Here is a 23016-nt window from a genome sequence, read left to right as displayed (position 1 = left end):
TATTGTAAGAGTGTACCATCTTAGTACAGGCATAATCTCAATGCATGTATAGGCATTGAAAGTCTAATAATGATTTTTCATGCCAAGTAAACAAAATTTTAGTAGGTGTGTAGGAAGTGAAAGAATGACATTGTGAAAATTTTATGAGAAAGGTGCATAATATAAGTATTACTACATGTGTCGTGTTCCACCAGGAGTCGTCATGTTTTCTACCTAGCCACTGTTCACCAGAGTTTCCAGCATGATGCTACTGTCCTGAGCTGCCTGGCATTGCCTGCAGGAGGCTCAGGGTTGCCTGGTGAGGTGGTACTTCCTCAGCAGGAGTTTCACTCACAAGCCCCAAGCAGTGCTTCTTCAGCCACTACTACTGCTCGCACCAGCCTCTCCTCAGCAGGTACTGCTGAAGATATTGCATCGGGTTATCACTTGACTGATGCACCTGGCTCCCTAGAAAACATCCAAGGGGCAGAAAGTGAGCATAAAGACAATACAAACTGTTGTGTAGGTTTTGAGGCAGAGAAGGTCAGTGAGGCAACATCTTTGTGGCCAGTACTTTTGGGAGAACACAAATCATCAAACAGTCTCTCCCGTGACAACTTTTTGTCGGATATTCTATGGCGCAGTGGTGATGAGACTGACGAGGTTTTTTCCATTGAAAACTTGGAAAATGAGCAGCAGGTTCATCAACACGAGCAGCGGGAAGTTGCAAGAGTAGCAAACACAGTGAAGACATCAGTTCCACGGGTATTCCACCAGCGGTCCAAGAGTAACATAGAGAACACCAGCAGCAGCAAGGAGGGGCCAGGAGGCATCACACCAGAGCTTACCCGAGAGTTCGGCAGTGATGAATCACTCCTTGCTTCACCCAAGAAGGTCAGTGCCTCTGATATTGCCAACATATCATTACCTGTACAAGATTTCTTCAACTTACAAATTTGGTTTGGAACCGGTTAATGTTTTGCAAATGACAAGCTGCATCACAAGTCTGTGTGTAATATAACAATTTTCTATACTAGGCTTTGCAATATATTCATTTATTCTATAATTTTCTATATAAGCAACTCATTTGTAAGTTGAAAAACCAGGAGTACAACTCTTTTGTAAGTTGGAGGCCTTCTTTACTTAACTGTCATATCATGACACCATCACTTACACCACAACCAGCAACAATTGCACCATCCTTGCTTCAACCAGTAAACTCTTTCAACTGGTACAGAATTCTCTGCAATAAAGTTTACTTTTCTCTCAGTATCTTATTGCCACACTGCAGTCCCTATTTTGTCTCTTATTTTGTAGCATCAATACATTCCTCACACCTTCATCATCCTTTCTCATTATTCTTCACAGTTTTATCCTGTCTAAAGTAAAAAAATGTGATATTCGTTCTCTGCAAATATTCCTTTATTTAATAATCAATTTTATTCTCATTTTACCCTTCAAAGGAGGTTCCTTGATGCCAGTGAAGAACTCCTCTATTACCCATGAATGTAGTGTTTTCTATAACTATAATAATACTGTACAGTAATTTTCTTTTTCTGTATATAATACTTATTTCTTCTTCTTTCTCATCCAGTTTCTCCTTCGTCATCACACTCCTCACTTTAGAGTTTATCTTTTCTTTCAGTATCTTCGCCCTTCCTTTCTATACTATATTATGTATCATTCCCTCCTCCTTCCCTCACCCTACTGATGAACTGGCACCTGTCTGTGAGTCCTGGAAATGGGAAGTACAATGCCTGCACTTTAAAGGAGGGGTTTGGAATATTGGCAGTTTGGAGGGATATGTTGTGTATCTTTATACGTATATGCTTCTAAACTGTTGTATTCTGAGCACCTCTGCAAAAGCAGTGATAATGTGTGAGTGTGGTGAAAGTGTTGAATGATGATGAAAGTATTTTCTTTTTGGGGATTTTCTTTCTTTTTTTTGGGTCACCCTGTCTCGGTGGGAGACGGCCGACTTGTTGAAAAAATAAAAAAAAAAAAAAAAAAAAGGAAAATATGCTGGGAAGCCATCATTAAAATTAAAACTATGTATTATGACCCAGGCCCCTTTGAAGATTTTTTCCATATAGGTTTATTTTTATTTTTAAAGCTCAGGGACTCAGCAGAAAATGACGTCTTTTTGTTTACGCAAAATTTGGCAAAAGCAAAGTTGAATAAATTGCAGGGTCATGCAGTGAGGATGGGGACGCGGGTCTCCGCGGCAGCCCTCCAGAAGCGCCGCCTGCGCAGTGCAGAGGTTCTCCAGCACCAGCTGCATCACCACCTGCCCAGCTTACAGGAGCTCAACACCACCCCTGCAGCTGTTGTTGTTGGTGAGTATGAATGTGAATCTGAGTGAATGTTTTCAAGATAACTTAATTATATGGGTGTGGATACGAACATGGAAGAACGTGATTACAGCAGGACTATAATAAATGACTGCCAGTGCTGGTAGTAGAGGTGTGTTAAAAGGACACAAGTGCAACTAATGCAATCATCTTATTGTCGCAAAACGTTGCCACAATAAATTGTCACATTAGTTGCATTGTGTTCTCTTACTTAACATATTGTCACTAATTCTACCAACATTAATACAGTAGAAATGTGACCCGAGTGAGTGTAGTTATGGAAGGCTGACAGTGCCCATGCCAGTATTACAGGATGTTTGAGACACTTATGCAGCATATGGGAATCTTTATTCAGGAAACGTTTCGCCACACAGTGGCTTCATCAGTCCCTCAACCTGGAGTCGATGTGTTCAGTCCATCAATCGTGATGGACTGAACACATCGACTCCAGGCTGAGGGACTGATTACCTCATACTCCTCCTCTCCTTACTCCTTCCTCTTTGTATTGGACTGATGAAGCCACTGTGTGGCGAAACGTTTCCTGAATAAAGATTCCCATATGCTGCATAAGTGTCTCAATCTTCAACTTGTCGGTTTTTCAAACCATTCATCACAGTATTACAGGATCCCAGGAGAGAGTACATATCCAGTGTAGATGACTCTGATCTGCTAAGTACAGTATGATAGTGAGTCTGTCAAAGGATTAGCAGTTGGGGTATGGAAAGTAATTAAGATTTGTACAAGGAAGGGAAGAATAGCTCCAGTTAATTGGATCAAGAACCCTTTGCTTGTATCAAGGTGCTCCCTTGATTTTTATATCTATGTTAAAAGTTAAAGGGGCTAGAAACTTTCTCCTGTATAAATTACTAAATGAAAAAAGAAAAAACTGTTTTTTTGGGGTCACCTGCCTTGATGGGAGATGGTCTTTTTTTTTTTTTTTTTTTTTTTTTTTTTTTTTTTTTTTTTTTTTTTTTAAGAGCTGAACTTGTGAAGGCTGTTAAGCATAAGTAGTAGAGGGTGCATTCTCTATTTGTAATTGTTAGACTGACACGTTACTCTTGCAGTAAGTCTGTGAGAGTAGCCCTTGAAGACGTGCCTTATCCACCTTCAAGGGCAGACAATAGAGCCTCAGTGATTTCTTGCTCTTGATGACCCACACCAATGTCCTTCTCCTTGAGTGACTTTATAGTTTGTCTCTTGACTCTCTCTGTCTCTGTCTCTCTCTGTCTGTCTGTCTCTTCTGTCTGTCTGTCTATGTGTGTGTGTGTCTCTCTCTCTCTCTCTCTTTCTCTTTCTCCTGTACTTGGTTTGCAGTCTTCTCTGCCAGTTCTGAACTTTCATAACCTGTGCCTGTGCTGAGAGTTATTCTAACAGCCACTTGTCATACCTGACCTGCAGGTTACTCAGGTCAATTTGTAGCATTTTCTGGTCCTTACCTGTTTGGATTCTCCACATTAGTTTCACATCATCTGCAAACAGGGATGTCTCTGACTCTCCCATTTCCGCCACATCAATCACGTTACCGAGAAATTGCAGAGTTAATGTACAAGTTGCAGGTGGTACATTAATGCAAGCAATATGCAACATATTGGCTATTTTAACACTGAAGTTGGGCCAATAATTACAAAAAAAATTACCATCACTCGTTTTCCAGCCGCGTCTGCAGTAGAGTACAAACATCAGGTGCCAGTGAGGACCAGTCTGACTGTAATATCCTCACATGATGTACACAGTACCTCCCACTGTAACATCCTCACATGATGTACACAGTACCTCCCACTGTAACATCCTCATATGATGTACACAGTACCTCCCACTGTAACATCCTCACATGATGTACACAGTACCTCCCACTGTAACATCCTCACATGATGTACACAGTACCTCCCACTGTAACATCCTCACATGATGTACACAGTACCTCCCACTGTAACATCCTCACATGATGTACACAGTACCTTCCACTGTAACATCCTCACATGATGTACACAGTACCTTCCACTGTAACATCCTCACATGATGTACACAGTACCTTCCACTGTAACATCCTCACATGATGTACACAGTACCTCCCACTGTAACATCCTCATATGATGTACACAGTACCTCCCACTGTAACATCCTCACATGATGTACACAGTACCTTCCACTGTAACATCCTCACATGATGTATACAGTACCTTCCACTGTAACATCCTCACATGATGTACACAGTACCTTCCACTGTAACATCCTCACATGATGTACACAGTACCTTCCACTGTAACATCCTCACATGATGTACACAGTACCTTCCACTGTAACATCCTCACATGATGTACACAGTACCTTCCACTGTAACATCCTCACATGATGTACACAGTACCTTCCACTGTAACATCCTCACATGATGTACACAGTACCTCCCACTGTAACATCCTCACATGATGTACACAGTACCTTCCACTGTAACATCCTCACATGATGTACACAGTACCTTCCACTGTAACATCCTCACATGATGTATACAGTACCTTCCACTGTAACATCCTCACATGATGTACACAGTACCTTCCACTGTAACATCCTCACATGATGTACACAGTACCTTCCACTGTAACATCCTCACATGATGTACACAGTACCTTCCACTGTAACATCCTCACATGATGTACACAGTACCTTCCACTGTAACATCCTCACATGATGTACACAGTACCTTCCACTGTAACATCCTCACATGATGTACACAGTACCTTCCACTGTAACATCCTCACATGATGTACACAGTACCTTCCACTGTAACATCCTCACATGATGTACACAGTACCTCCCACTGTAACATCCTCACATGATGTACACAGTACCTCCCACTGTAACATCCTCATATGATGTACACAGTACCTCCCACTGTAACATCCTCATATGATGTACACAGTACCTTCCACTGTAACATCCTCACATGATGTACACAGTACCTTCCACTGTAACATCCTCACATGATGTATACAGTACCTTCCACTGTAACATCCGCACATGATGTACACAGTACCTCCCACTGTAACATCCTCACATGATGTACACAGTACCTCCCACTGTAACATCCTCACATGATGTATACAGTACCTCCCACTGTAACATCCTCATATGATGTACACAGTACCTCCCACTGTAACATCCTCATATGATGTACACAGTACCTTCCACTGTAACATCTCACATGATGTACACAATACCTCCCACTAACATCCTCATATGATGTACACAGTACTTCCCACTGTAACATCCTCATATGACGTACACAGTACCTTCCACTGTAACATCCTCACATGATGTACACAATACCTTCCACTGTAACATCCTTACATGATGTACACAGTACCTCCCACTGTAACATCCTCACATGATGTATACAGTACCTCCCACTGTAACATCCTCACATGATGTACACAGTGCTTTCCACTGTAACATCCTCACATGATGTACACAATACCTTCCACTGTAACATCCTCACATGATGTGCACAATACCTCTCACTGTAACATCCTCACATGATGTACACAGTACCTCCCACTGTAACATCCTCACATGATGTACACAGTACCTCCCACTGTAACGTCCTCACATGATGTACACAGTACCTCCCACTGCAACATCCTCACATGATGTACACAGTACCTCCCACTGCAACACCTCACATGATGTACACAGTACCTCCCACTGTAACATCCTCACATGATGTACACAGTACCTCCCACTGTAACATCCTCACATGAAGTACACAGTACCTCCCACTGTAACATCCTCACATGATGTACACAGTACCTCCCACTGTAACATCCTCACATGATGTACACAGTACCTTCGACTGTAACATCCTCACATGATGTACACAGTACCTCCCACTGTAACATCCTCACATGATGTACACAGTACCTTCCACTGTAACATCCTCACATGATGTACACGGTACCTCCCACTGTAACATCCTCACATGATGTACACGGTACCTCCCACTGTAACATCCTCACATGATGTACACAGTACCTTCCACTGTAACATCCTCACATGATGTACACAGTACCTCCCACTGTAACATCCTCACATGATGTACACAGTACCTCCCACTGTAACATCCTCACATGATGTACACAGTACCTTCCACTGTAACATCCTCACATGATGTACACAATACCTCCCACGGTAACATCCTCACATGATGTACACAGTACCTCCCACGGTAACATCCTCACATGATGTACACAGTACCTCCCACTGTAACATCCTTACATGATGTACACAGTATCTCCCACTGTAACATCCTCACATGATGTACACAGTACCTTCCACTGTAACATCCTCACATGATGTACACAGTACCTCCCACTGTAACATCCTCACATGATGTACACAGTACCTCCCACTGTAACATCCTCACATGATGTACACAGTACCTCCCACTGTAACATCCTCACATGATGTACACAGTACCTTCCACTGTAACATCCTCACATGATGTACACAGTACCTCCCACTGTAACATCCTCACATGATGTACACAGTACCTCCCACTGTAACATCCTCACATGATGTACACAGTACCTTCCACTGTAACATCCTCACATGATGTACACAGTACCTTCCACTGTAACATCCTCACATGATGTACACAGTACCTTCCACTGTAACATCCTCACATGATGTACACAGTACCTCCCACTGTAACATCCTTACATGATGTACACAGTATCTCCCACTGTAACATCCTAATATGATATACACAGTACACTTTACTTACCAGTGTAACATTGACATACACAGTACTTACCACTGTAACATTAAGTGATGTACAAAGTACACTGTACTTACTATTTACCACTGTAACATTAACTGACATAGACAGCACATTGCACTTACCACCATATCATTGATATACATAGTACACTGTACCTACCACTGTAACAACTGACGTACACAGTACACTGTACCTACCACTGTAACACCTCAGTTCTGGCTATCTAGTTTCTCCATGTACAAATACTTTGAACTTGTACATTTCGAAGGATATACCTTAATGCTGATGAAGGGCTCGTAGACCAAATAATCAGAGCCGTCCTTCTGGCATCATCCCTGTTACCAATAATAATAATAATAATAGTAATAATAGTATTCGCCTCTGCTGGGTGTTCAAGCCCATACTTCTCAAAACCCCCTTCACAGCCTGCTTCCTACCCTTCCTTGTACGTCCCCTGTACTACCTTCCGCACCTACCATCGTAGATTTATATCTGATAACCAGAGATACGAATCAAATTATAGCAAGACTGTTTTTGGGATGGTTGGATAAATTATGTTATCAGCTGATCTCTATTGCCAGGATCAGTGTATGGCAACAGTGTGTTTGGGATAACAGCTGATATTTGTTGACATGTAACCAAGGCGACCACTGGCCATGGCGGAGGTGGGCGGTGGCACCTTGTTCAGTGGTGGCTCCTTGTTCACTTAGTGGCACCTTGTTCAGTGGTGGCTCCTTGTTCACTTGGTGGCACCTTGTTCAGTGGTGGCACCTTGTTCACTTGGTGGCACCTTGTTCAGTGGTGGCACCTTGTTCACTTGGTGGCACCTTGTTCAGTGGTGGCACCTTGTTCAGTGGTGGCACCTTGTTCAGTGGTGGCACCTTGTTCACTTGGTGGCACCTTGTTCAGTGGTGGCACCTTGTTCACTTGGTGGCACCTTGTTCAGTGGTGGCACCTTGTTCACTTGGTGGCACCTTGTTCAGTGGTGGCACCTTGTTCACTTGGTGGCACCTTGTTCAGTGGTGGCACCTTGTTCAGTGGTGGCACCTTGTTCACTTGGTGGCACCTTGTTCAGTGGTGGCACCTTGTTCACTTGGCACCTTGTTCAGTGGTGGCACCTTGTTCACTTGGTGGCACCTTGTTCAGTGGTGGCACCTTGTTCAGTGGTGGCACCTTGTTCAGTGGTGGCACCTTGTTCAGTGGTGGCACCTTGTTCACTTGGTGGCACCTTGTTCACTTGGTGGCACCTTGTTCACTTGGTGGCACCTTGTTCAGTGGTGGCACCTTCTTCAGTGGTGGCACCTTGTATTATAGTTCTGCACTGTCATGTTTGTGTACAGTGTTGAGAAAGAAAGCTAGCTCACACAGTGAGAAAGAAAGCTAGCTCACAGTGTTGATAAAGAAAGCTAGCTCACACAGTGTTGATAAAGAAAGCTAGCTCACACAGTGTTGATAAAGAAAGCTAGCTCACACAGTGTTGATAAAGAAAGCTAGCTCACACAGTGTTGATAAAGAAAGCTAGCTCACAGTGTTGATAAAGAAAGCTAGCTCACACAGTGTTGAGAAAGAAAGCTAGCTCACACAGTGTTGAGAAAGAAACCTAGCTCTCACAGTGTTGAGAAAGAAAGCTAGCTCACACAGTGTTGATAAAGCTAGCTCACAGTGTTGATAAAGAAAGCTAGCTCATACAGTGTTGATAAAGAAAGCTAGCTCACAGTGTTGATAAAGGAAGATAGCTCACACAGTGTTGATAAAGAAAGCTAGCTCACACAGTGACGAGAAAGAGAACACAAGATAGCAGTGGTACCATCCCCAGACATTGTGACGAGAGTGAGTAATATAATTGTCTGCTGCTGTCTGTTACTGTCTGCTGTTGTCCACTGCTATCTTTTACTATCTGCTGCTATCCACTGCTGTCTCTTACTGTCTGCTGCTGTCCACTGCTGTCTGTTACTGTCTGCTGTTGTCCACTGCTGTCTTTTACTGTCTGCTGCTGTCCACTGCTATCTGTTACTGTCTGCTGTTGTCCACTGCTGTCTTTTACTGTCCACTGCTGTCTTTTACTGTCCACTGCTGTCTGTTACTGGCTGCTGCTGTTCACTGCTGTCTGTTACTGGCTGCTGCTGTCCACTGCTCTGTTACTGTCTGTTGCTGTCCACTGCTGTCTGTTACTGTCTGCTGCTGTCCACTGCTGTCTGCTACTGTCTGCTGCTGTCCACTGCTGTCTGTTACTGGCAGCTGCTGTCTGTTACTGGCTGCTGCTGTCCACTGCTGTCTGTTACTGGCAGCTGCTGTCCACTGCTGTCTGTTACTGGCTGCTGCTGTCCACTGCTCTGTTACTGTCTGCTGCTGTCCACTGCTGTCTGATGCTGTCCACTGCTGTCTGTTACTGGCTGCTGCTGTCCACTGCTCTGTTACTGTCTGCTGCTGTCCACTGCTGTCTGTTACTGCCTGCTGCTGTCCACTGTTGTCTGTTACTGTCTGCTGCTGTTCACTGCTGTCTGTTACTAGCTGCTGCTGTCCACTGCTGTTACTGGCTGTTGCTGTCTGTTGTCTGCTGCTGTCCACTACTGTCTGTTACTGTCTGCTGCTGTTCACTGCTGTCTGTTGCTGGCTGCTGCTGTCCACTGCTGTCTGTTACTGTCTGCTGTTGTTATTGTCTGCTGTTGTCCACTGCTGCCTGTTACTGTCTGCTGATGTCCACTGCTGTTACTGTCTGCTGCTGTCCACTGCTGTCTGTTACTGTCTGCTGCTGTTCACTGCTGTCTGTTACTTCCCTGTGCTGTCTGTTACTGTCTGCTGTCTGTTACTGTCTGCTGCTGTTCACTGCTCTGTTACTGTCTGCTGCTGTCTGTTACTGTCTGCTGCTGTCTGTTACTGTCTGCTGCTGTCTGTTACTGTCTGCTGTTGTTCACTGCTGTCTCCTGCTGTCCACTGCTGTCTGTTACTGTCTGCTGCTGTCCACTGCTGTCTGTTACTGTCTGCTGCTGTCTTCTGCTCTGTTACTGTCTGCTGCTGTCCACTTCTGTCTGTTACTGGCTGTTGCTGTCGGTTACTGTCTGCTGCTGTCTGTTACTGTCTGCTGCTAACTGCTGTCTGTTACTGGCTGCTGCTGTCTGTTATTGTCTGCTGCTGTCCACTGCTGCCTGTTACTGTCTGTTACTGTCTGCTTCTGTTCACTGCTGTCTGTTACTGTCTGCTGCTGTCCACTGCTGTCTGTTACTGTCTGCTGCTGTCCACTGCTCTGTTACTGTCTGCTGCTGTCCACTGTGTGCTGCTGTTACTGTCTGCTGTCTGTTACTGTCTGCTGCTGTTCACTGCTGTCTGCTGCTGTCCACTGCTGTCTGTTACTGTCTTCTGCTGCCCACTGCTGTCTGTTACTGTCTGCTGCTGTCCACTGCTGTCTGTTACTGTCTGCTGCTGTCCAATGCTGTCTGTTGCTGTCCAATGCTGTTACTGTCTGCTGCTGTCCCCTGCTGTCCCCTGCTGTCTGTTACTGTCTGCTGTTGTCCACTGCTGTGTGTTACTTTTTGCTGCTGTCCACTGCTGTCTGTTACTGTCTGCTGCTGTCCACTGCTGTCTGTTACTGTCTGCTGCTGTCCAATGCTGTTACTGCTGCTGTTCACTGCTGTCTGCTGATATCCACTGCAGTTACTGTCTGCTGCTGTCTGTTACTGTCTGTTACTTTCTGCTGCTGTCTGTTACTTTCTGCTGCTGTCCACTGCTGTCTGTTTGCTGCTATTACTGTCTGCTGCTGTCCACTGCTGCCTGTTACTGTCTGCTGCTGTCCACTGCTGCCTGTTACTGTCTGCTGCTGTTCACTGCTGCCTGTTACTGTCTGCTGCTCTCCACTGCTGTCTGCTGCTGTTCACTGCTGTTACTGGCTGCTGCTGTCCACTGCTGTTTGTTACTGTCTGCTGCAGTTACTGTCTGCTGCTGTCTGTTACTGTCTGCTGCTGATCACTGCTGTCTGTTACTGTCTGCTATCCACTGCTGTTACTGTCTGCTGCTGTTCACTGCTGTCTGTTACTGTCTGCTGCTGTCCACTGCTGTCACTGTCTGCTGCTGTCCACTGCTCTTACTGTCTGCTGCTGTTCACTGGTGTCTGTTACTGTCTGCTGATATCCACTGCTGTTATTGTCTGTTGCTGTTCACTGCTGTCTGTTACTGTCTGCTGCTGTCCACTGCTGTCTGTTACTGTCTGCTGCTGTTCACTGCTGTCTGTTACTGTCTGCTGCTGTCTGTTACTGTCTGCTGCTGTCTGTTACTGTCTGCTGCTGTCTGTTACTATCTGCTGCTGTCCACTGCTGTCTGCTGCTGTTCACTGCTGTCTGTTACTGTATGCTGCTGTCTGCTACTGTCCACTGCTGTCTGTTACTGCTTGCTGCTGTCCACTGCTGTCACTGCCTGCTGCTGTCTGTTACTGTCTGCTGCTGTCCACTGCTGTCTGTTACTGTCTGCTGCTGTCCACTGCTGTCTTACTGCCTGCAGCTGTCTGCTCCTGTCCACTGCTGTCTGTTACTGTCTGCTGCTGTCCACTGCTGTCTGTTACTGTCTGCTACTGCTGTCCATTGCTGTTTGTTACTGTCTGCTGCCGTTCACTGCTGTCTGTTACTGTCCACTGCTGTATGTTGCTGTCCACTGCTGTCTGTTACTGTCTGCTGCTGCTCACTGCTGTGTTTTACTGTCTGCTGCTGTCCACTGCTGTCTGTTAGTGTCTGCTGCTGTCCACTGCTGTCTGTTACTGTCTGCTGCTGTTCACTGCTGTCTGTTACTGTCTGCTGCTGTCTGTTTCTGTCTGCAGCTGTTCACTGCTGTTACTGTCTGCTGCTGTTCACTGCTGTCTGTTACTGTCTGCTGCTGTTCACTGCTGTCTCTTACTGGCTGCTGCTGTCCACTGCTGTTTGTTACTGTCTGCTGCTGTTACTGTCTGCTGCTGTTCACTGCTGTCTGTTACTGTCTGCTGCTGTCCACTGCTGTCTGTTACTGTCTGCTGCTGTCCACTGCTGTCTGTTACTGTCTGATCTTGTCCACTGCTGTCTGTTACTGTCTGCTGATATCCACTGCTGTTACTGTCTGCTGCTGTTCACTTCTGTCTGTTACTGTCTGTCTGCTGCTGTCCACTACTGTCTGTTACTGTCTGCTGCTGCCCACTGCTGTCTGTTACTGTCTGCTGCTGTCCACTGCCTGCTGCTGTCTGTTACTGTCTGCTGCTGTCCACTGCTGTCTGTTACTGTCTGCTGCTGTTACTGTCTGCTGCTGTTTGTTACTGTCTGCTGCTGTCTGTTACTGGCTGCTGCTGTCCACTGCTATGTTACTGTCTGCTGCTATCCACTGCTGTCTGTTACTGTCTGCTGCTGTCTGTTACTGGCTGCTGCTGCTGTCCACTGCTGTCTGTTACTGGCTGCTGCTGTCCACTGCTGTCTGTTATTGGCTGCTGCTGTTCACTGCTGTCTGTTACTGTCTGCTGCTGTCCACTGCTGTCTGTTACTGTCTGCTGCTGTCCACTGCTGTCTGTTACTGGCTGCTGCTGTCCACTGCTGTCTGTTACTGTCTGCTGATGTTCACTGCTGTCTGTTACTGTCTGCTGCTGTCTTTTACTGTCTGCTGCTGTCTGTTACTGTCTGCTGCTGTCTGTTACTAGCTGCTGCTGGCTGCTGCTGTCTGTTACTGTCCACTGCTGTCTGCTACTGTCCGCTGCTGTCTGTTACTGCTTGCTGCTGTCCACTGCTGTCACTTCCTGCTGCTGTCCACTGCTGTCTGTTACTGCCTGCTGCTGTCTGTTACTAGCTGCTGCTGGCTGCTGCTGTCTGTTACTGTCTGCTACTGCTGTCCATTGCTGTTTGTTATTGTCTCCTGTCTGTTACTGTCTGCTGCTGTCCTCTGCTGTCTGTTACTGTCTGCTGCTGTCCACTGCTGTCTGTTACTGTCTGCTGTTGCTCACTGCTGTCTTTTACTGTCTGCTGTTGTCCACTGCTGTCTGTTGCTGTGCACTGCTGTCTGTTACTGTCTGCTCCTGTCCACTGCTGTCTGTTACTGTCTGCTGCTGTCCACTGCTGTCTGTTACTGTCTGCTGCTGCTGTCCAATGCTGTTTGTTACTGTCTGCTGCCGTTCACTGCTGTCTGTTACTGCCTGCTGCCGTTCACTGCTGTCCACTGCTGTCTGTTACTGTCTGCTGCTGTCCACTGCTGTCTGTTACTGTCTGCTGTCTGTTACTGTCTGCTGTTGCTGTCCACTGCTGTCTGTTGCTGTCCACTGCTGTCTGTTACTGTCTGCTGCTGCTCACTGCTGTCTTTTACTGTCTGCTACTGTCCACTGCTGTCTGTTACTGTCTGCTGCTGTCTGTTACTGTCTGTTACTGTCTGCTGCTGTTCACTGCTGTCTGTTACTGTCTGCTGCTGTCCACTGCTGTCTGTTTCTGTCTGCTGCTGTTCACTGCTGTTACTGTCTGCTGCTGTTCACTGCTGTCTGTTGCTGTTCACTGCTGTCTGTTACTGTCTGCTGCTGTCCACTGCTGCCTGTTACTGTCTGCTGCTGTCCACTGCTGCCTGTTACTGTCTGCTTCTGTTCACTGCTGTTACTGTGCTGCTGCCCACTGCTGTCTGTTGCTGTTCACTGCTGTCTGTTACTGGCTGCTGCTGTCCACTGCTGTTTGTTACTGTCTGCTGCTGTTACTGTCTGCTGCTGTTCACTGCTGTCTGTTACTGTCTGCTGATATCCACTGCTGTTACTGTCTGCTCCTGTTCACTACTGTCTGCTGCTGTCCACTGCTGTCTGTTACTGTCTGCTGATGTCCACTGCTGTCTGTTACTGTCTGCTGCTGTTACTAGCTGCTGCTGTCCACTGCTGTCTGTTACTGGCGGCTGGTGTCTGTTACTGTCTGCTGCTGTCCACTGCTGTCTGTTACTGTCTGCTGCTGTCCACTGCTGTCTGTTACTGTCTGCTGCTGTTACTAGCTGCTGCTGTCCACTGCTGTCTGTTACTGTCTGCTGCTGTTACTAGCTGCTGCTGTCCACTGCTGCCTGTTACTGTCTGCTTCTGTTCACTGCTGTTACTGTGCTGCTGTCCACTGCTGTCTTTTGCTGTTCACTGCTGTCTGTTACTTGCTGCTGCTGTCCACTGCTGTTTGTTACTGTCTGCTGCTGTTCACTGCTGTCTGTTACTGTCTGCTGATATCCACTGCTGTTACTGTCTGCTCCTGTTCACTGCTGTCTGTTACTGTCCACTGCTGTCTGCTGCTGTCCACTGTTGTCTGTTACTGTCTGCTGCTGTCCACTGCTGTCTGTTACTGTCTGCTGCTGTTACTAGCTGCTGCTGTCCACTGCTGTCTGTTACTGGCGGCTGGTGTCTGTTACTGTCCACTGCTGTCTGTTACTGTCTGCTGCTGTCCACTGCTGTCTGTTACTGTCTGCTGCTGTCCACTGCTGTCTGTTACTGTCTGCTGCTGTTACTAGCTGCTGCTGTCCACTGCTATCTGTTACTGTCTGCTGCTGTTACTAGCTGCTGCTGTCCATTGCTGTCTGTTACTGTCTGCTGCTGCTGTCCATTGCTGTTTGTTACTGTCTGCTGCCGTTCACTGCTGTCTGTTACTGCCGTGTGCTGTCCACTGCTGTCTGTTACTCTCTTCTGCTGTCCACTGCTGTCTGTTACTCTCTTCTGCTGTCCACTGCTGTCTGTTACTGTCTGCTGCTGTTCACTGCTGATTGTTACTGTCTGCTGCTTTCTGTTACTGTCTGCTGCTGTCCACTGCTGTTTGTTACTGTCTGCTGCTGTCCACTGCTGTCTGTTACTGTCTGCTGTTGTTCACTGCTGTCTGTTACTGTCTGCTGCTGTCTGTTGCTGTCTGCTGCTGTTCACTGCTGTCTGCTGCTGTCCACTGCTGTCTTTTACTGTCTGCTGCTGTCCACTGCTGTCTGTTACTGGCTGCTGCTGTCCACTGCTGTCTGTTTCTGTCTGCTGCTGTTACTGTCTGCTGCTGTCCAATGCTGCCTGTTACTGTCTGTTACTGTCTGCTGCTGTCTGTTACTGTCTGCTGCTGTTCACTGCTGTCTGTTAATGTCTGCTGCTGTCCACTGCTGTCTGTTACTGTCTGCTGCTGTCCACTGCTGTCTGTTACTGTGCTGCTGTTACTGTCTGCTGCTGTATACTGCTGTATGTTACTGTCTACTGCTGTCCACTGCTGTCTGTTACTGTCTGCTGCTGTCCACTGTTGTCTGTTACTGTCTGCTGCTTTTCACTGCTGTCTGTTGCTGTCCACTGATGTCTGCTGCTGTCCACTGCTGTCTGTTACTTTCTGCTGCTTTCCAGTGCTGTCTGTTACTGTCTGCTGCTGTCCTCTGCTGTCTGTTATTGTCTGCTGCTGTTCACTGCTTGCTCTTACTGTGTGCTGCTGTTCACTGCTGTCTGTTACTGTCTGCTGCTGTCTGTCTGCTGCTGTCCATTGCTGTATGTTACTGTCTGCTGCTGTTCACTGCTGTCTGTTACTGTCTGCTACTGTCCACTGCTGTCTGTTACTGTCTGATGCTATTACTGTCTGCTGCTGCTCACTGCTGCCTGTTACTGTGTGCTGCTGTTTACTGCTGTCTGTTAATGTCTGCTGCTGCCCACTGCTGTCTGTTACTGTCTGCTGCTGCCCACTGATGTCTGTTACTGTCTGCTGCTGCCCACTGCTGTCTGTTACTGTCTGCTGCTGTCCACTGCTGTCTGTTACTGTCTGCCGCTGTCCACTGCTGTCTGCTGCTGTCCACTACTGTCTGTTACTGTCTGCTGCTGTCCACTGCTGTCTGTTACTGTCTGCTGCTGTCCCCTGCTGTCTGTTACTGTCTGCTGCTGTCCACTGCTGTCTGTTACTGTCTGCTGATGTCCACTGCTGTCTGTTACTGTCTGCTGCTGTCCACTGCTGTCTGTTACTGTCTGCTGCTGTCCACTGCTGTCTGTTACTGTCTGCTGCTGTCCACTGCTGTCTATTACTGTCTGCTGCTGTCCACTGCTGTCTGTTTCACAGCTCGTAAATATTCATTCTTACTCAATACACTATTGATTTTTTTATGTATCAAATACAAAGTCGTAGGATTTGTAGGGGAATGTGTGTGGGCATGCGTGGGTTGCTCAGGGAAGGAGGGTGGGCAGGCGTGGGTTGCTCAGGGAAGGAGGGTGGGCATGCGTGGGTTGCTCAGTGAAGGAGGGTGGGCAGGCGTGGGATGCTCAGGGAAGGAGGGTGGGCATGCGTGGGTTGTTCAGGGAAGGAGGGTGGGCAGGCGTGGGTTGCTCACTGAAGGAGTGTGGGCAGGCGTGGGTTGTTCAGGGAAGGAGGGTGGGCAGGCGTGGGTTGCTCAGGGAAGGAGGGTGGGCAGGCGTGGGTTGTTCAGGGAAGGAGGGTGGGCAGGCGTGGGTTGCTCAGGGAAGGAGGGTGGGCAGGCGTCGGTTGCTCAGGGAACGAGGGTGGGCAGGCGTCGGTTGCTCAGGGAAGGAGGGTGGGCAGGCGTGGGTTGCTTAGGGAAGGAGGGTGGGCAGGCGTGGGTTGCTCCGGGAAGGAGGGTGGGCAGGCGTGGGTTGCTCAGTGAAGGAGGGTGGGCAGGCGTGGGTTGTTCAGGGAAGTAGGGTGGGCAGGCGTGGGTTGCTCAGGGAAGTAGGGTGGGCAGGCGTGAGTTGCTCAGGGAAGGAGGGTGGGCAGGCGTGGGTTGTTCAGTGAAGGAGGGTGGGCAGGCGTGGGTTGCTCAGGGAAGGAGGGTGGGCATGCGTGGGTTGCTCAGGGAAGGAGGGTGGGCAGGCGTGGGTTGCTCAGGGAAGAAGGGTGGGCAGGCGTGGGTTGCTCAGGGAAGGAGGGTGGGCAGGCGTGGGTTGCTCAGGGAAGGAGGGTGGGCAGGCGTGGGTTGTTCTGGGAATAAGGGTGGGCAGGCGTGGGTTGCTCAGGGAAGGAGGGTGGGCAGGCGTGAGTTGCTCAGGGAAGGAGGGTGGGTAGGCGTGGGTTGTTCAGTGAAGGAGGGTGGGCAGGCGTGGGTTGCTCAGGGAAGGAGGGTGGGCAGGCGTGGGTTGCTCAGGGAAGAAGGGTGGGCAGGCGTGGGTTGCTCAGGGAATTAGGGTGGGCAGGCGTGGGTTGCTCAGGGAAGAAGGGTGGGCAGGCGTGAGTTGCTCAGGGAAGGAGGGTGGGTAGGCGTGGGTTGTTCAGTGAAGGAGGGTGGGCAGGCGTGGGTTTCTCAGGGAAGGAGGGTGGGCAGGCGTGGGTTGCTCAGGGAAGGAGGGTGGGCAGGCGTGGGTTGCTCAGGGAAGGAGGGTGGGCATGCGTGGGTTGTTCAGGGAAGGAGGGTGGGCAGGCGTGGGTTGCTCACTGAAGGAGGGTGGGCAGGGGTGGGTTGTTCATGGAAGGAGGGTGGGCAGGCGTGGGTTGCTCAGGGAAGGAGGGTGGGCAGGCGTCGGTTGTTCATGGAAGGAGGGTGGGCAGGCGTGGGTTGCTCAGGGAAGGAGGGTGGGCAGGCGTCGGTTGCTCAGGGAACGAGGGTGGGCAGGCGTGGGTTGCTTAGGGAAGGAGGGTGGGCAGGCGTAGATTGCTCAGGGAAGGAGGGTGGGCAGGAGTGGGTTGTTCAGGGAAGGAGGGTGGGCAGGCGTAGGTTGCTCAGGGAAGGAGGGTGGGCAGGCGTAGGTTGCTCAGGGAAGAAGGGTCGGCAGGCGTAGATTGCTCAGGGAAGGAGGGTGGGCAGGCGTGGGTTGTTCAGGGAAGGAGGGTGGGCAGGCGTAGGTTGCTCAGGGAAGGAGGGTGGGCAGGCGTGGGTTGCTCAGGGAAGGAGGGTGGGCAGGAGTGGGTTGCTCAGGGAAGGAGGGTGGGCAGGCGTAGGTTGCTTAGGAAAGGAGGGTGGGCAGGCGTGGGTTGTTCGGGGAAGGCGGGTGGGCAGGCGTGGGTTGCTCAGGGAAGGAGGGTGGGCAAACGTGGGTTGCTCAGGGAAGGAGGGTGGGCAGGCGTGGGTTTCTCAGGGAAGGAGGGTGGGCAGGCGTGGGTTGCTCAGGGAAGGAGGGTGGGCAGGCGTAGGTTGCTCAGGGAAGGAGGGTGGGCAGGCGTTGATTGCTCAAGGAAGGAGGGTGGGCAGGCGTGGGTTGTTCAGGTAAGGAGAGTGGGCAGGCGTGGGTTGCTCAGGGAAGGAGGGTGGGCAGGCGTGGGTTGCTCAGGGAAGGAGGGTGGGCAGGCGTGGGTTGCTCAGGGAAGGAGGGTGGGCAGGCGTAGGTTGCTTAGGAAAGGAGGGTGGGCAGGCAGATAATAGGAGGGTGGGTAAATATGGGCTACACGAGGGAAGGTTGGCTGACAGGGGTGGGTCACGCAAGGGAGGGTTGGTTGGGTGGGTCACGCAATGGAGAGTGGGTTGGGTGGGTCACGCAATGGAGAGTGGGCTGGGTGGGTCACGCAAGGGAGGATTGGCTAGGTGGGTCACGGGAGGGTGGGCTGGGTGGGTCCCGGCAGCAGCAATAAACTATCAATCCCTTGTTCGTCCTAGGTATCTGTATCCTTTTAACCCACATTTATTGACATTGGTTTCCTCTGTACCGCAGCACTTCCTGGAAATAAACAAAAATTCAGGGGGGACACTAACCTATAATTTTGGTTTTCATTGTATGTCCCACGGGTTTAGCGCATTTCGTATTTTTCGTAATATTATTATTATTAAGGTATAAAAATTTGCTGTGTACATCTCCGAGATTCACCGTGTAGAGCTGTATCAAGTCATGTTTCACTCGTTTAGAGCTGTATCAAGTCATGTTTCACTCGTTTAGAGCTGTATCAAGTCATGTTTCACTCGTTTAGAGCTGTATCAAGTCATGTGTCACTCGTTTAGAGCTGTATCAAGTCATGTTTCACTCGTTTAGAGCTGTATCAAGTCATGTTTCACTCGTTTAGAGCTGTATCAAGTCATGTTTCACTCGTTTAGAGCTGTATCAAGTCATGTTTCACTCGTTTAGAGCTGTATCAAGTCATGTTTCACTCGTTTAGAGCTGTATCAAGTCATGTTTCACTCGTTTAGAGCTGTATCAAGTCATGTTTCACTCGTTTAGAGCTGTATCAAGTCATGTTTCACTCGTTTAGAGCTGTATCAAGTCATGTTTCACTCGTTTAGAGCTGTATCAAGTCATGTTTCACTCGTTTAGAGCTGTATCAAGTCATGTTTCACTCGTTTAGAGCTGTATCAAGTCATGTTTCACTCGTTTAGAGCTGTATCAAGTCATGTTTCACTCGTTTAGAGCTGTATCAAGTCATGTTTCACTCGTTTAGAGCTGTATCAAGTCATGTTTCACTCGTTTAGAGCTGTATCAAGTCATGTTTCACTCGTTTAGAGCTGTATCAAGTCATGTTTCACTCGTTTAGAGCTGTATCAAGTCATGTTTCACTCGTTTAGAGCTGTATCAAGTCATGTATCACTTCGTGTAGAGCTGTATAATGTTTCACTTGTGTAGAGCTGTATCAAATCATGTTTTGCTCTGTAGAGCTTTGTCATGTTTCGCTCAGTGCAGTTTCAGCATGTTTTACCCTCTACCAGCTCTGTATAGTTTTATCAAGTCTTGGCTTGATAAACCTCTCTAAATCCGTGTTAAATAATTACCTTAAAATTATTTGCAATGTACCGTTAAAATTAAATCGGATATGAGCCTATTAGGTTGCAAATGATTTTCCTATAGTGAATGACCGATTTTTTTATTCATTACCATAAAAACGGGTTTTTAAAGATGTGAGTTGGAAGTGATAAGTATTCATAATGGAGTAAATCTGGGATTAAATCCGAGAATAAATCGCAGTGTACATGGCTACCTTCATCTCCTCCAGAAAGAGGCGGTTATATATTCCAAATTATCGGCCTTATTACACTATCTATAATAATTTTAGGCTAGTTATTCACCAGAACGCGAGGCTGGTTTTGTTTACTGGGTGAACGTGTCCCAGTTTGATCATTATATTTACTGGTAATCATGATTTACAACCACTGCGTAACTGACTGAAGAACGCCTCGATGAGCCTGGCCCATGGCCGGGCTCCGGGACTAGAAACACTCCAAACTCATCAGAGGTATGTCAAAAATATCGACTTAAAATGTTAACTCTGATGCATTCCATAAGAAGGATGACAGCCTGTAAGTTTAGACTGAAGGATGACAGCCTGTAAGTTTAGACTGAAGGATGACAGCCTGTAAGTTTAGACTGAAGGATGACAGCCTGTAAGTTTAGACTGAAGGATGACAGCCTGTAAGTTTAGACTGAAGGATGACAGCCTGTAAGTTTAGACTGAAGGATGACAGCCTGTAAGTTTAGACTGAAGGATGACAGCCTGTAAGTTTAGACTGAAGGATGACAGCCTGTAAGTTTAGACTGAAGGATGACTGTAAGTTTAGACTGAAGGACGACAGCCAGTAAGTTTAGACTGAAGGATGACAGCCTGTAAGTTTAGACTGAAGGATGACAGCCTGTAAGTTTAGACTGAAGGATGACAGCCTGTAAGTTTAGACTGAAGGATGACAGCCTGTAAGTTTAGACTGAAGGATGACAGCCTGTAAGTTTAGACTGAAGGATGACAGCCTGTAAGTTTAGACTGAAGGACGACAGCCTGTAAGTTTAGACTGAAGGATGACAGCCTGTAAGTTTAGACTGAAGGATGACAGCCTGTAAGTTTAGACTGAAGGATGACAGCCTGTAAGTTTAGACTGAAGGATGACAGCCTGTAAGTTTAGACTGAAGGATGACAGCCTGTAAGTTTAAACTATTTATTTGCGAATTTTAAAAGTTAAATTATAAAAAAAATAGACTCGTATACGACTCGGTTACAGGAGAACAACTCTTCCGATAGGCTTCAAACTTCGTGTTGATGTGTTTTATTACCACAAACACTGGACGCTGGTGTACCTTGATTTCTTTGGTATTGAATTTGGGCTGTACGGATGCAAATATGTCAGTTTTATAGAGAAATCTTATCAAACTTGACTTGGTTAAAAACGTAAAGTTGAATATTTGTACTAAAGTCGAATATTTGTACTAAAGTCGAATATTTGTACTAAAGTCGAATATTTGTACTAAAGTCGAATATTTGTACTAAAGTCGAATATTTGTACTAAAGTTGAATATTTGTACTAAAGTCGAATATTTGTACTAAAGTCGAATATTTGTACTAAAGTCGAATATTTGTACTAAAGTCGAATATTTGTACTAAAGTCGAATATTTGTACTAAAGTCGAATATTTGTACTAAAGTCGAATATTTGTACTAAAGTCGAATATTTGTACTAAAGTTGAATATTTGTACTAAAGTTGAATATTTGTACTAAAGTCGAATATTTGTACTAAAGTCGAATATTTGTACTAAAGTCGAATATTTGTACTAAAGTCGAATATTTGTACTAAAGTCGAATATTTGTACTAAAGTTGAATATTTGTACTAAAGTTGAATATTTGTACTAAAGTTGAATATTTGTACTAAAGTCGAATATTTGTACTAAAGTCGAATATTTGTACTAAAGTTGAATATTTGTACTAAAGTTGAATATTTGTACTAAAGTTGAATATTTGTACTAAAGTCGAATATTTGTACTAAAGTTGAATATTTGTACTAAAGTTGAATATTTGTACAAAGTTGAATATTTGTAACTAAAAGTCGAATATTTGTACTAAAGTTGAATATTTGTACTAAAGTTGAATATTTGTACTAAAGTCGAATATTTGTAGCAAAGTTGAATATTTGTACAAAGTTGAATATTTGTACTAAAGTTGAATATTTGTACTAAAGTTGAATATTTGTACTAAAGTCGAATATTTGTACTAAAGTCGAATATTTGTACTAAAGTCGAATATTTGTACTAAAGTTGAATATTTGTACAAAGTTGAATATTTGTACAAAGAATATTTGTACTAAAGTTGAATATTTGTACTAAAGTTGAATATTTGTACTAAAGTTGAATATTTGTACTAAAGTTGAATATTTGTACTAAAGTTGAATATTTGTAACTAAAGTTGAATATTTGTACAAAGTTGAATACTTTGTACTAAAGTTGAATATTTGTACTAAAGTTGAATATTTGTACTAAAGTTGAATATTTGTACTAAAGCTTGAATATTTGTACTAAAGTTGAATATTTGTACTAAAGTTGAATATTTGTACAAAGTTGAATATTTGTACTAAAGTTGAATATTTGTACTAAAGTTGAATATTTGTACAAAGTCGAATATTTGTACTAAAGTTGAATATTTGTACTAAAGTTGAATATTTGTAAAGTTGAATATTTGTACAAAGTTGAATATTTGTACTAAAGTTGAATATTTGTACTAAAGTCGAATATTTGTACTAAAGTCGAATATTTGTACTAAAGTTGAATAATTTATCTAAAGTTGAATATTTGTACTAAAGTCGAATATTTGTACAAAGTTGATTTATACTAAAGTTGAATATTTGTACTAAAGTCGAATATTTGTACTAAACGTTAATATTTGTACAAAGTTGAATATTTGTACTAAAGTTGAATATTTGTACAAAGTTGAATATTTGTACTAAAGTTGAATATTTGTACTAAAGTTGAATATTTGTACTAAAGTTGAATATTTGTACTAAAGTTGAATATTTGTACTAAAGTTGAATATTTGTACTAAAGTTGAATATTTGTACTAAAGTCGAATATTTGTACTAAAGTTGAATATTTGTACTAAAGTTGAATATTTGTACTAAAGTCGAATATTTGTACTAAAGTCGAATATTTGTACTAAAGTTGAATATTTGTACTAAAGTTGAATATTTGTACTAAAGTTGAATATTTGTACTAAAGTTGAATATTTGTACTAAAGTTGAATATTTGTACTAAAGTTGAATATTTGTACTAAAGTTGAATATTTGTACTAAAGTTGAATATTTGTACTAAAGTTGAATATTTGTACTAAAGTTGAATATTTGTACTA

General features: G+C 45.7%; 1 protein-coding gene across 7 annotated transcripts in view; it reads left to right on the top strand.

Annotated features, from left to right (window-relative positions):
- Positions 1 to 23016, top strand: part of LOC128694147 (tyrosine-protein phosphatase non-receptor type 13) — a 419661-nt gene that overhangs the window by 353786 nt on the left and 42859 nt on the right. For all 7 annotated transcript variants that reach the window (XR_011393106.1, XM_070093630.1, XM_070093634.1 and 4 more), the window contains 2 exons: positions 195 to 873; positions 2168 to 2315. Coding sequence is in view for 6 of the 7 variants with exons in the window: in XM_070093630.1 (XP_069949731.1) it covers positions 195 to 873; positions 2168 to 2315 (827 nt within the window). In the remaining variant the exon portion in view is untranslated. The remainder of the gene's footprint in view (positions 1 to 194; positions 874 to 2167; positions 2316 to 23016) is intronic.

Source organism: Cherax quadricarinatus, chromosome 43 (genome assembly GCF_038502225.1).
Source record: "Cherax quadricarinatus isolate ZL_2023a chromosome 43, ASM3850222v1, whole genome shotgun sequence".
In the NCBI taxonomy this organism is placed as follows: Eukaryota; Metazoa; Arthropoda; class Malacostraca; order Decapoda; family Parastacidae; genus Cherax; species Cherax quadricarinatus.
The sequence above is the reverse complement of the archived record's forward strand: the minus strand, read 5'-3'. Positions and strand labels throughout refer to the sequence as shown.